The sequence below is a fragment of the Electrophorus electricus genome, chromosome 19 (genome assembly GCF_041902795.1).
Source record: "Electrophorus electricus isolate QZ-2024a chromosome 19, ASM4190279v1, whole genome shotgun sequence".
In the NCBI taxonomy this organism is placed as follows: Eukaryota; Metazoa; Chordata; class Actinopteri; order Gymnotiformes; family Gymnotidae; genus Electrophorus; species Electrophorus electricus.
This window is the reverse complement of record NC_137515.1, coordinates 5,913,133-5,924,989: the sequence shown is the minus strand read 5'-3', so window position 1 is coordinate 5,924,989 and position 11,857 is coordinate 5,913,133. Positions and strand designations below refer to the sequence as shown.

The 11,857-nt window shown below is 43.8% G+C and overlaps 1 protein-coding gene across 3 annotated transcripts; it reads left to right on the top strand.

Annotated features, from left to right (window-relative positions):
* Nucleotides 1-3,037: 3,037 nt before the first annotated feature.
* rabgef1 (RAB guanine nucleotide exchange factor (GEF) 1) lies at nucleotides 3,038-11,573 on the top strand. Of its 3 annotated transcripts, XM_027032745.3 has the most exons (10): nucleotides 3,038-3,141; nucleotides 4,248-4,494; nucleotides 5,187-5,386; nucleotides 6,157-6,282; nucleotides 7,362-7,528; nucleotides 8,117-8,198; nucleotides 8,749-8,881; nucleotides 9,073-9,164; nucleotides 9,307-9,563; nucleotides 9,874-11,573. In XM_027032745.3, exons 2-10 carry the CDS (start codon nucleotides 4,316-4,318, stop codon nucleotides 10,261-10,263), a joined length of 1,626 nt encoding a protein of 541 aa, XP_026888546.2. In that variant the 5' UTR covers nucleotides 3,038-3,141; nucleotides 4,248-4,315; the 3' UTR covers nucleotides 10,264-11,573. The 3 variants fall into 3 exon arrangements, with proteins under 3 accessions (XP_026888546.2, XP_026888548.2, XP_081558256.1); XM_027032747.3 differs by lacking the exon at nucleotides 6,157-6,282; XM_081702130.1 differs by lacking the exons at nucleotides 3,038-3,141; nucleotides 4,248-4,494; nucleotides 5,187-5,386; nucleotides 6,157-6,282 and adding an exon at nucleotides 6,289-7,072 and having other exon boundaries at nucleotides 7,366-7,528.
* Nucleotides 11,574-11,857: the final 284 nt, after the last annotated feature.

Here is an 11,857-nt window from a genome sequence, read left to right as displayed (position 1 = left end):
CATTTTTATGATGTATGGTTATGTTTGTTGATTTAAGCAGGGAGAGAACAAATGTTCCTAATTTAAGATCACAGGCAAGTTGATTGTCATACCTGTACAGCCCACAGGTAAGATGATGATAATCATAGCTGTCACATATGACAATTCTTTGGGGCAAAAAAAAAAAGTATGGAAATGCTTTTAATATATTAACATTTTAATGTTGATACTTTATCACTTTACTGAACGTTTGTAACAGAGACAATTTCTTTGTGTTAACATTAACATTACAAAAAAAAGTCAAGATGTTTTTATCCTCTAAACAGAAAGCTGTAAGTGACTATGCATATTCATAAAGTGGCATTTTATCATTTTTGGATGAAGTATGAAATTTTGTAAACTGACATTAAATGAAGTCCAAGTGTTATGTTGGCCACCTCTATAGAAGTAGCTTTGCGGCACTACTAGCCCAAAAACTGTTTGGTAGTTTACCTGTGGGGCCTATGAGCTCTGCTTTTCATGTTTCTCTAGCAAGACAGATTAGCTGCCCAAAAAAAAGCCAAACTCATCCACCCTCTCATCGCATAACCACAAGACTAATCTATTTAACAATCTTTCATTTTATTTATTTATATATATAATTTTGTAAATTATCAAGATTTTTAATTTCCCAGAAATGTTTCTATATGAAGCGAATGCAGATTACAGATGAAGATTGCTTGGAAGATGAATAGTCACAGCAGTGATATGGAGGAAAGAATCAATATGAATGGAGCAGTAAAGTAATCCCAAGTCAAGTACAATTAGAACTGTACTTCAGATGTAAGGTGCACCTCGAAACTCCATACTAATAAATATGTAACCTGACGAGGATAAGAGTATTTACTAAGTAAAATAAGATAGCTATACTTTTTTCTTTTTTTTTTTTGAGTAGGCACCATAAAATTTAATTCAATAGCCCAGCGATTATACCCATCATTAGCAGTACATTATTAGTTCCTGGCAGCATTTCACAATCTTGAAATTATGCCCATGGGAGTCTAGAGGAGATTTTTGTTGTAGCGTGGAGCTAATATGAGGCGGACGCAAATTTACCAAAGTTGTAGGAAACATGATAAAACAAACACAAAGTAAAACATGAAATCACTAAACAGGCTAAATGGTAATACACTACATAGAACAATAAACACAGGCATAATAACCAGCCACAAGACGGAACAAAAACTGGGTTTAAATACATGTACTAATGAGTGTTAACAAGCCACAGGTAATATAAATGAAAGGCGGGGACATTTTCAAATGTCCATAACTCATCAGGTGTTTACAGTTAAACCAACGTAAGACCTGCGGCCACACAAGCATAGTGAGACTCTGTTTACGCTCCAGCGAATTAATTAATGTGTAAATGCATTTAATACGCAAGGGTATGTTGTCATACGCAAATGTAAGCAGGAGGCTATTTATGGGAAAGTGTTTCATATGTGTGAGCAAGTAGTGTGCGTGTTTCACTGATTTCGCCATAAACGACCTTCCATCCAGGTATATATATATTTGTACATGAATTCATCATTGACAATTCTTATTGTACCTCAGAAGTCACATGAAAAGGACACACTGCAAATTAAGTTTAAAAACAACAACAACAACCTGGAGTTCTAAATTTAACTAGACATACAGGTAATGGGCTATACAGCAGGCATGTTTACAGTTATTGCAAGAATACCCTTATCTGCATAGTGGAAGTGCCACTTCAGACTGTGACTTCAAAGTAGGCTTATTTTGAACAGAGAATCGTGCGAAGTCAGCCACTATAATTTAGGACGAATATCTGAGCCAGCTGCACCACTGGGGAGACGTGAACAGATTCTTCTGCAGAGTGGAGAAAACAATGTCTAGGCTTTCTTTTCTGTACGCAGTGTGCTAAGATGAACCAGTTGTTCTCTACAGGTTCACTATGGAGTTCTATCAAAATGAAATTTAGACAGGTTTTTTTTTCGGTGACAAACTGTTTAATTGTTGTCTGCAATGTCCTTCTGGATCAATAAAGAGTTATCTTAAAAACAATTAAGACTCAAGGATAATTAAGTGTTCGTAAAATCCATTTAACTATACAATCTGAAAAAACATGAGATACAATCCCTAGACTGCTACCTGCCAGTAGCTATTCCTCTAATTTCTAACATCCTTTGATCATCCGAGTGGCAATAAAATTACAAGATTGATGCAATTATATGAGCAGTGACTTACGAAATAACTGATGCAATCCATTTCAGAAGTATCCATGTTAATCATGAGAAACAATGAGTAACTCTATTCAGACTATTCGCAGGAAACATCTAAACGCAGCCTAGGTCGTTTCCATGACATCCGGCGACAGTCTTTAATCTCATCAGGAGGGTAAGTGATACCTGCTGTTGGCTCCTGTGTGCTCACTGGACAGGAACTCTCAATCTGAACAACACGTTTTCAACCCTTGCTGCTACACCGCATTTAACATGCTAAATTAATTAGACTATTGAGATCTTTTGCTACAAGAATATAGAATATCATCATTAGATCAATTAAACAACAAAAACATCCATTTCTTCAGATGGTTAGTTAGACATCACTATGATAGTCTACAGATAAATATTTCATTGAGTTAGGGACATCCTAGCAGTGATCGTAGGTGAGTTCGGTAGTCATTCAAATAAAAAGTGTTTTGGTTTTTTGGGGGTTTTTTTTTTTTTTTTTTTACACTTTCATCGTTGGTTGTAAATCCCTGCTTTGTAGCCTGTTCAGATACCCAGATGTCGACGTCGGATCTGTTTGCTACTAAGATGCATATTAATTTACGGCTTTCTTTTACTTAGAGAAAAAAAAAACGTTAAGGGGAAACGTTTTTGTCAAGTTACCATAAATCCATTTTAGAATTTAAAATAATATATAAATATAAAATATGACAATTGGATGCCAACTATCGTGCTAGAACGTTAATTTCCACACACTTTGACCCGATGGCTTTCCATAAGTCCGTGCTGTTGAGGTAGTGAGACAGTTGTTGGTGTTTACTTTCTAGATGTTGGTGTTTACGTTCTCTCCGCCCACGTGATGGTGAGACGCTGTCGCACAGAAGTGATCTCACTGTGTGGTTGCGCTGGGGACGTGGAGCTGGTAGAGCAGGTGAGGTCGCTGCGTTTCTGCATGGTTTTGTGTTTATGCCTTTTCATTTGTTTATACGAATGACAATTGCTGAGGTTTGTGAACTAAGTCAGAATGCTGCGCTTTAGTAACGAATTGCAGCTAAATAGTGTGCTTGCAGGCTATCAATTAGCTTTGAACATGGTTAGCTAGGCTAGCTAGCGTTAGCTCACTTCGTAATATAACTTTGTGTTTTTGTCAATTATCCCAGCAAGTTAATGACAAACAGCACTTTACATTGTTAACAGATTAGCTTTCATGTACATATTTCATGAAACAATGTCGTCTTCCGACACCAGTGTTTACAAGATAGCTTGAGCTAGCAGCAGATAGTATTGACATGAAAAGGTTGCATAGCTAAGATAAATTTGCGCTTAGTTCTGTTTTCTTGGGTTGCAACATACTGGATTCAGTTAATCAGCCGATTAGTTAACAAGTCCCTGTTGGGTTGCAACATACTAGATTCAGTTATTCAGCAGATTAGTTAACAAGTCCCTGTTGGGTTGCAACATATTGGATTCAGTTAATCAGCCGATCAAACAACTGAGACGCTGATGTGGTCTCTATGATGTGATATCTGGAAAACACCAGACTGTGCTGCAATGCCCCAAGGTCAGAATAGATAAATATTGTACAAATGTGATGTTTTCTAGCAGAGAGAACTCTTCACCATAAGAATTCACCACGTTTTGAAGCAAGCGTGTACTCAGATACACGTCGCTATCTGTGCGCCCATCCCTTTGAACTTTCAGAAAGATTTGAACTCGCAAAGCAACTCGTTTCTGTAGTTAGAGGTGCAGTGTCAGCAAGTCTGCATTGTATTGTGCTGGCTATTGCAAAAAAAAAAAATTTTGCTTGAGTGTCCGATCTGCAGTGAGAACTAAATTCCACGAGGCCTTTTCAACCTCATTTGGAATGAATGTTCTTTTTTTCTGGCTATCAACTGTTCAGGCTGGATGTCCTGCTCTCATTTAGATGTCGCTCATTTAGTTTCAGTTGTGGAAGTGAATAATTCGATCCACGGTGTTTACACTCGCGCCATCACCCGTTTTTTGTTTTTTTTGCTTCCTCTCCGAATCGGCCTAAAGGAGCTGGTGTAAACGCAGTCAGATTTCTGTGTTCCCTGAGGCTTTACCCAGCGCAGCTCCAGCACACGATGAGTCAGCGTTCTGAACGCAGAGGGATCCATGTGGACCAATCGGAGCTGCTGTGTAAGAAAGGCTGCGGTTACTATGGCAACGCAGCATGGCAGGGCTTGTGCTCCAAGTGCTGGCGGGAGGAGTACCAGCGAGCGCGCCAGAGACAGATCCAGGAGGACTGGGCCCTGGCAGAGAAGTGAGTGGGCCCGCACAGGACCACACAGCACCGTCAGACTCTCACCTCAGTTAGACAGTGATGAAAATATCTGTGGACCTCCTTATGCTGTTACCTTTTGTCTTTATTCGTAGCATGTTGATGGACCTTTGGACGCACTGCTCTATTGGACAGTCCAAGCTGAGCACAGGAATATGAATGTTGGTGGTAGAGATGTTGTTGTTATGTTTTGAAAGATTTATGGTACGATAACCTAGTATTAAAAATACTGTTTCACAATATGAATTTATTACACAGTGATCAAAGCCATCATAGTTTTTTTAATGTGTTTGTCAGGCAGTTTGGTTAATTTGATAGAGTTTGTAATGATGTATTCCATCTCTTTAGACTTGCATTTGAGTGGTGTGTGTGTGTGTGTGTGTGTGTGTGTATAGCATTTAATAATGCTGTACAAATAACATTTAATTATCATGTGCATACAGTTTTCCAAAAAATCTCTTAGACTGTCAGTATATCCCCATGTGATGTCATTATAATTTTAAGGTGCGTGTCAGGAGAGAAACTTTGCCAAAGAGCAAATTTCACCAACTCTAGGCCAAAAACGGCGGTCTCATTTAGTTACCGTCAATGTAGTGTAGTTAGCGGTCAATCCAGGCCGAGTGCAGGGGTTTGTGGGTACTGGTGTTCAGTCCAGGCTGTTTTCTGCACTGCAGGCTGCAGAGGGAGGAGGATGCTGCCGCCTACGCCAGCAGCCACGGCTCCCAGGCCACGCCTCGGTCCCAGACCTCCCAGACTCCACCCTCTCTCGCACCATTCTCCAAGTTTGAAGAGAAGAAGACCAACGAGAAGACTCGCAAGGTTACCACGGTGAAGAAGTTCTTCAGTCCTTCCTCTCGTGCAGCGCCCAAGAAAGGTACGAAGCTCTCCGGGAGAGGACCTATCGGACGATCCGGCCACTATCAGGCTGGTTGTGCCTTTCCCACTGTGGTCTTTTTTTTTTTTTTAACCTTCATTTGCAAGAAGATGAGATTAAATTGTCTTGCTCATCTCTTTCTGTACACTGTGAGCCACTTCTAGAGCCCCGAGGTCTAATTTTCTTTGTTGTTTGAGGTTACTAAAAGAAGAATGAGATGGACCGCACTTCCTGTATAACTCTTATCAGCTGCTATCAGAGCCTAACGTTTGGAGTCCAGTACAGCTCACGTCTGGTTATTCTTCCTCGGACTTTGTGGACCAGTCCTCCTTCCTAAAACTCCACAGTCCACTCATGCACCACCACCTCCATCCTTTCCCAGAAACTGCACCCGCTCTGTCTCCTGCGGGCATCGCGTCCCGTCACAAAACCCTTTCTGTTGTTTTCCCTCTTCCTGCTGCTCTCCCGCGTAAGCACCGAAGGCCTGGTTATTGTCGGAGAATGCGCTAAAGCGAAATGCAGATAACGTTTTGTGTTTAACCATGTTTTCTTTCTCCACTCACATGCCGTTTGCTCGTTATGATTTCGCTTCCCTTTGTGCTTTGAGTGAGCGAGCAGAATTTCTCATCATTTCATTTTTCGTTTCCTTTTTTTAAAACAAAATTTCACCATCACTCCACCTGCATTTCTCTCTTTCTTTCTTTTTCCTCCACCAATCCCCACTGTCACCCCACCCACGACCCCACCCGCCTGCCCCGGGTCTGTCCCAGTGTTCTCTGAGGGAGAGAGAATTCAGGAGAAGTCGCAGGGCAGGAGGGAGAGCCACGGGGAGGCGCTCCTGCGGGACCTGAGGGGCATTTTTACGCAGCCCTGGGAGATCGGCTCCCCCGCAGAAGGTAACGGGGGCCCCCGGCCCCGCCCCCTCGGCAGGCCCGGCCTGTGGGCCTCCTCGTTTGAGGTGACGCTCGAGTGCTTCGTATGATCCCTGTGGACTGAGGCACAGAGGAACATGGGGGCCCTCTGGGCCTGGTTTCCCAAAAGCACCAGAGCTGTGGACAGCGTCGTAAGATTCCGTTGAGATGGACGCTGCTGCAATGTTGGGCTTCCTCTGGCACATCACATTTTTACCACTGCAGTGGTTTTGGGAAACCAAGTACAGAGGATCCGTCACGTCTCTTTGGAGCTGCCGTGTGACTCTGGTCAGGCTGGGCGGGTGGAATCATTCTCTTACCCCGTTGGAACCTGGGCTCACGGCGGGGTTTATGATGCGCAGCAGCTAACATCACAGAACACTACCTGCATTCTGGGCTTCAGCGAAAGAAGCACAAAGCACTTACTTTTGTGCAAATAAGCAAATGTTTAAAATTGCATTTTTACAGATTTATAGCAAAATAAAATAAATGATCGTGAGGAAAGGTGTGTGTGGAAATGATGCCCAGGCTTGCTGGTGTGGTAATACGTCGTTGGTGTTTACTTTGAGGCCTTGGCCGTGTGGTTGGGAGGTTTTTAGCTGCTGGCCATCAGCCTGCTTACTGTCATAAATGTGGTTTTGGACTTTGCTGTGATGTGTGGGCGTGCGCATGTGCACTAGAGAAAATGCGTAACGTGTCTTTGCGCTCACTGGTGTCTGATGTCTCATCATGCTGTCATGCGTGCGGCGGTCAGCACTCGTTTCCCGGCTGAAAGGTGGGTGTCCACTGCCCCTTGGCCCAGGGCCGCGTACAGGAAACTACACGCCATTCACACACTTCTTATAAGCGAGACTGTTAAAGTGAGTTTTAAAAGCTGCATTCCTCATAGGAAGCAGAAATGCGACTCACGCAGTCTCCGTTTACCCAGAGGTGTCCAAGCGATCACCTTTACTAGAACTCCTGGAGACTCCTGGAGTACCTCACGTCTCTGCTGTAACGTACCTTTGTGTATTCACACTTTGATGTTTTTTGTGTGTGTGTATGTGTGTGTGTGTTCCACCCAGACAGTCACGAGGCGAAGTCGCACAGTCCATCATTTCCGCGGCAGCTCAGCGTGGACTCGGAACGTGTGTCGAGGGAATTTGTGGAGTTCCTAAAGAACCTGCAGAAGCCAGGACGTGAAATCCATAAACAGAGTCGTTTGTTCATAGAGAGCATGGCCATGAAGAAGGTTTGCCCTCGCATGTCATCTCATAAAAAAAAAAAAATCACCTGAAAACTTACAAAACACGTTTTAAATGGAACCTTTTTGCTGTAGCATTGTTTCTTCTGTACTAGGTTGTTAGAAAACCTTAAAAGAGCTCAATTTTATGATGCATATTGTGTGTGTGTGTAGGTTTGCAGAAAAACATGTATGCAGTTTCACCCACCCCTAAACAGTGCTTATTGGTAAAAAATGCATTCACTGGTGTGAGATACTGTTCAGTAAGGCTGAATGTGTTCCGTCTCGTCTGGTGAAGTGGGCCTCGCCTCCCGGCTCAGTGGGGGTCCGTGCCTCTGTGCTGTGCTGACAGGTGGAGAGATTCAATCCCAGCTGCTGCTTCATGCTGTTTGGCTCTCTGAATGCACTGGGGACAGAGGGACAAATATATCTACAGGAAATTACAAGAAAAGCTGCATTCACAGTCAATGAAATATTTATTCGAGTCTCCATACCTGCTGTGGCATAATGCCGTTATGGCTGTGTGCTGAATTGCACCGTTGTGGTCGGTTTGTCATCTTTCAGGACCTTAGTACCGATGAGCTTTTGATCTTTCAGGACCTCGGTGCGGATGAGCTCTCTGAGTGTGTGCAGGATTTCTACCAGAACATGTCTGACCGCCTCATGTCCCATTTTAAAGGTGTGGCTCTGAGTGATTGTGCTGTAATTATACTAATGACTGAACTAATTTTGCTTTTAAAAATCGCAGCTTTCCTTTGATAAATCTAATTTTGGTTTATTATCTAATGTCCTAGGTTGTTGTTGATTAAACATTTCCAAATGATTTCTCATCAGCCACACAGGCAGTTATGTAAAGACCCTGACACACAAAATGTAAAGACATCTAAAATTGTCATTAGGAATGGTCCTGTCAGTCAATAACCTTTTAATGCAGTTCATTTATTCTCTAAATTCATTCATAACTATCTTAAGTGCTCTCAGCTTTTGCATTGTCTCATTTACCTGGCAGACATTTACATAAAGTTCAGATGTTTCTCATATTCTTTATTCAGTATGGACATTGTATTCAAAAACCGTGTTTAGAAGTTCTGGTATTTTGTACTAGAACTGTTCAAGATATGGTATATTAACTAAGCAATAAGAGAATTCTGTCGTTAGTCTCGTGTCTCAAATGAAGAATATGAAAAATGAGTTTTCTCCACCCGTGATTCCTGGTCTGCCTTCTTTAGGCTCTTCCGAGAAGGTGGAGCGGGTGATGGATCAGGTGGAGAAGTACATTATGACTCGCCTCTATAAGAGTGTCTTCTGTCCTGAGACAACAGACGATGAGAAGAAAGACCTGGCTACGCAGCACAGGATCCGGTGAGTCCCTGGGCGTGGACACGCCTCCCTGGGTGTTCAATCTGCCAGCAGAGGCCTGTGAACGCGTTGTCTTTTCAGAGTAAACAAAGGAATAATCTTTTAGCTGGCTCAGTTGTGGCGCTGAGTTTGAGCTCTGTCTGTGCGTTGGGGGTGAACTGGTGCTCCACGTTCTGATGGTGCCGGATTTGCAGGGCGTTACACTGGGTAACCATTCAGATGCTGTGTGTTCCCATGGATGAAGAGAACCCAGAAGTGGCTGACAGTGTCGTGAAGGCCATCACAGGTGAGTGGACCTTGCACTGACTCCGTGCGCCACACGCACCGACCCTAAACTCTGCCCCCTTGCCTTCGGCGCTTTGCCGTCTGCCCCCCCGGTCACCCCCAGTAACGCCAAGCGCACACGTTTTGCCTTTTTGCCGTCCCAGACGTCATCGAGATGGACTCCAGACGTGTGCCCAGGGACAAGCTGGCCTGCATCACCAGCTGCAGTAAGCACATCTTCAACGCCATCAGGGTGACGAAGGGGGAGCCGGCGTCTGCCGACGACTTCCTCCCCGCCCTCATCTATATCGTGCTGAAGGCCAACCCCCCGCGGCTCCACTCCAACATCCAGTACATCACGCGCTTCTGCACCCCGAGTCGCCTGATGGCCGGGGAGGACGGCTACTACTTCACCAACCTGGTGAGGCCTCGCGTCTGGCCCGCTGGCCCTGCTGCGTAGTGCCGGTTGCTGCTCTGACCTCTCTCGCATTCTCCGCAGAACGATTTTTAATTTTTTTATCAATTGCTTATTTATTTTTTTAAATAGCTATTTTCTGGTGAAAAGGCCAGCGGTCTGTTTCAGTGGTATTTAAGTCCCTACCTTGAATTTTGTAATGTGTCCTTCACAGTCCAGGTCCTGAAGGTGGTCGGCCATGTCTTTGTCGGGTCTGGGTCTGTGGTTGAATGTCTGCGGTCTTTTCAGTAATGGTTTCTCCCCCCCTCTGCCCCAGTGCTGCGCAGTGGCGTTCATTGAGAAGCTGGACGCCCAGTCTCTGAACCTGAGTCCCGAGGACTTTGAGCGCCACATGTGTGGCCAGGTGTCCCCACGTGGGCCGGGGGAGGCGGCGCCCTGGCCCCACGCCGGCCCCGCCCTCTCCCAGCTCCGCCGCAACCTGGAGCTGCTCTCGTCCCTGGAGACGCGGCAGCAGCAGGTGATGGACGGGGCGCACAGCCTGCAAGCCGAGCTCAGCTCCTGGCAGGAGAGCGTGGGTCGCGAGGTGCAGGAGATCCTGGAGAAATACCCGCTGGAGATCAAACCACACGCTTCCGCCATCGACGCCGACAACGCGGACAGCGACCTGCTGCCTCCGCCCCTCCAGCCCCAGGTCTTTGCGGGGTAGTGCTCTGGGTGGAGCGATGCCTTTGCTGGGGTCTCTAGGATGGGTGGTGCTGCGTGCATCTGTCTCCTGTACTCAGCAAGGTTCCAAAGTCACTGTCTTAACAAGCAGGGTACACCGTGGACGTGGCATCTCTGGTCTGGCATTTGCCAGGGGACCTTTTCGCTTACTGTGTTTCTCTCAAGCTTCTGCTTTTCTGTTTTTACATACCATAAACTCACATTTCCCTGCCGTTACGTCTGCTGCCCCTTAAACTCGAGTTTGACGTTTCTGATTAACTGTTCTGTGTTCTTTCCCTGGACCTGGAGGTTCCCTCTAGCATCTACAGGTTAAAGGACTCAGACATGGGTACAACAAACTGTTGACTTGCATAACAGTAAATGTGCTTTGCTGGTTCTGTTTACACACGGATCTCATACTGAAGAAGTGTAGAAATCTGACTCCTCTCAGCTCTGCTTAGACTACTTTTTAAGGGGTTTATGAACCCTTTATGAATGCTTGAAATGATATGGGGAAATATTGATTCAACAATATTATATTGTACAAATTTGGTACCATTTTTTGAAAATAATAAATCTTAAATTATATTTTACTGTTAACATTAATGTACTGTACAGTGGTATAGAGTCAAAGTCAAAACATAAGCCAACACTAGTTATTAATATTGAACTGTTTATTCAGTTTGGCCTGTGCTGTTACATTTAACTACACAATGCAGATAACTATGAAATATAAACACTCCCCTTTTATATGAAGTGAGAGATTAATCTTGTCATTTAAAAAATGATGCACCTTTGTATGTACTAGCTGTGATTGTTTTGGTTCTTTTTTTAAATGTATGGTTGTACCAAGTCTTTTAGTGGTTCAGTTCTAATACCTGTGTCAGGAATAGCTAAAAATCTCACCTCTGTTGTTAATGCAGGAGGTGAGAGGTGAACTAATGAAGTTAGTGGGTTTTTGTTGGTTTTTTTGCTACCAACATTTAATGGGAGTGCTCTGAGAATGTGCACAGTGTTCATTTTATATGTGACCTCTTGGCCATTTCTAAAACCTTCTGTAGCACCAACTACCACAGACATTTCTATCTGAGGCTTTATCTTGGGGGATAATTGGATCAGATTTGTGGTGTTTTGCTTTGTTTAATCTTGTGGTGTTTTACTGGTAATTGTAAATTTTTGGTTTTCCCACGCCTCACAGCAACATATGGTACACAAACACTATAACCGTGTGGAGTAATTTTGGCTGTCATGTTGCAAAATAAATCATTTGTTAACAGGTGTAACACATTTTAAAATAAATTACACATGACTGGAGTTGCATTATTTGGCTTTCTGTAAGCAGCTCATTTGTAAAGAGTGAAGGATAAACCCAAGGTGGGCTGTTCTGGCCTCAGTGTGAAGTTGGCTCAATACTGACGTCTTGTGGTCGATTTGGGTGATATGGAATAGCCATGATGCCCACAATGTCTTACACTAGTCAATAAAAAGGTATGTGTGTGTAAGCTTTTTAAATAAGCATTTTATCATGCTCTTTAAGAGCATGTCTACCTTGCTGGAATTGACACAAATCCTAAAGGATAATGTAACATTACTAATTT

Excerpts from the sequence above, each read along its gene's own strand:
- rabgef1 (XM_027032745.3), top strand. The coding sequence starts at position 4,316 with ATGAGTCAGCGTTCTGAACGCAGAGGGATCCATGTGGACCAATCGGAG. Across the intron at positions 6,283-7,361 it reads GATCGGCTCCCCCGCAGAAG|ACAGTCACGAGGCGAAGTCG; the intron begins GTAACGGGGGCC and ends TGTTCCACCCAG. Across the intron at positions 8,199-8,748 it reads CCTCATGTCCCATTTTAAAG|GCTCTTCCGAGAAGGTGGAG; the intron begins GTGTGGCTCTGA and ends TGCCTTCTTTAG.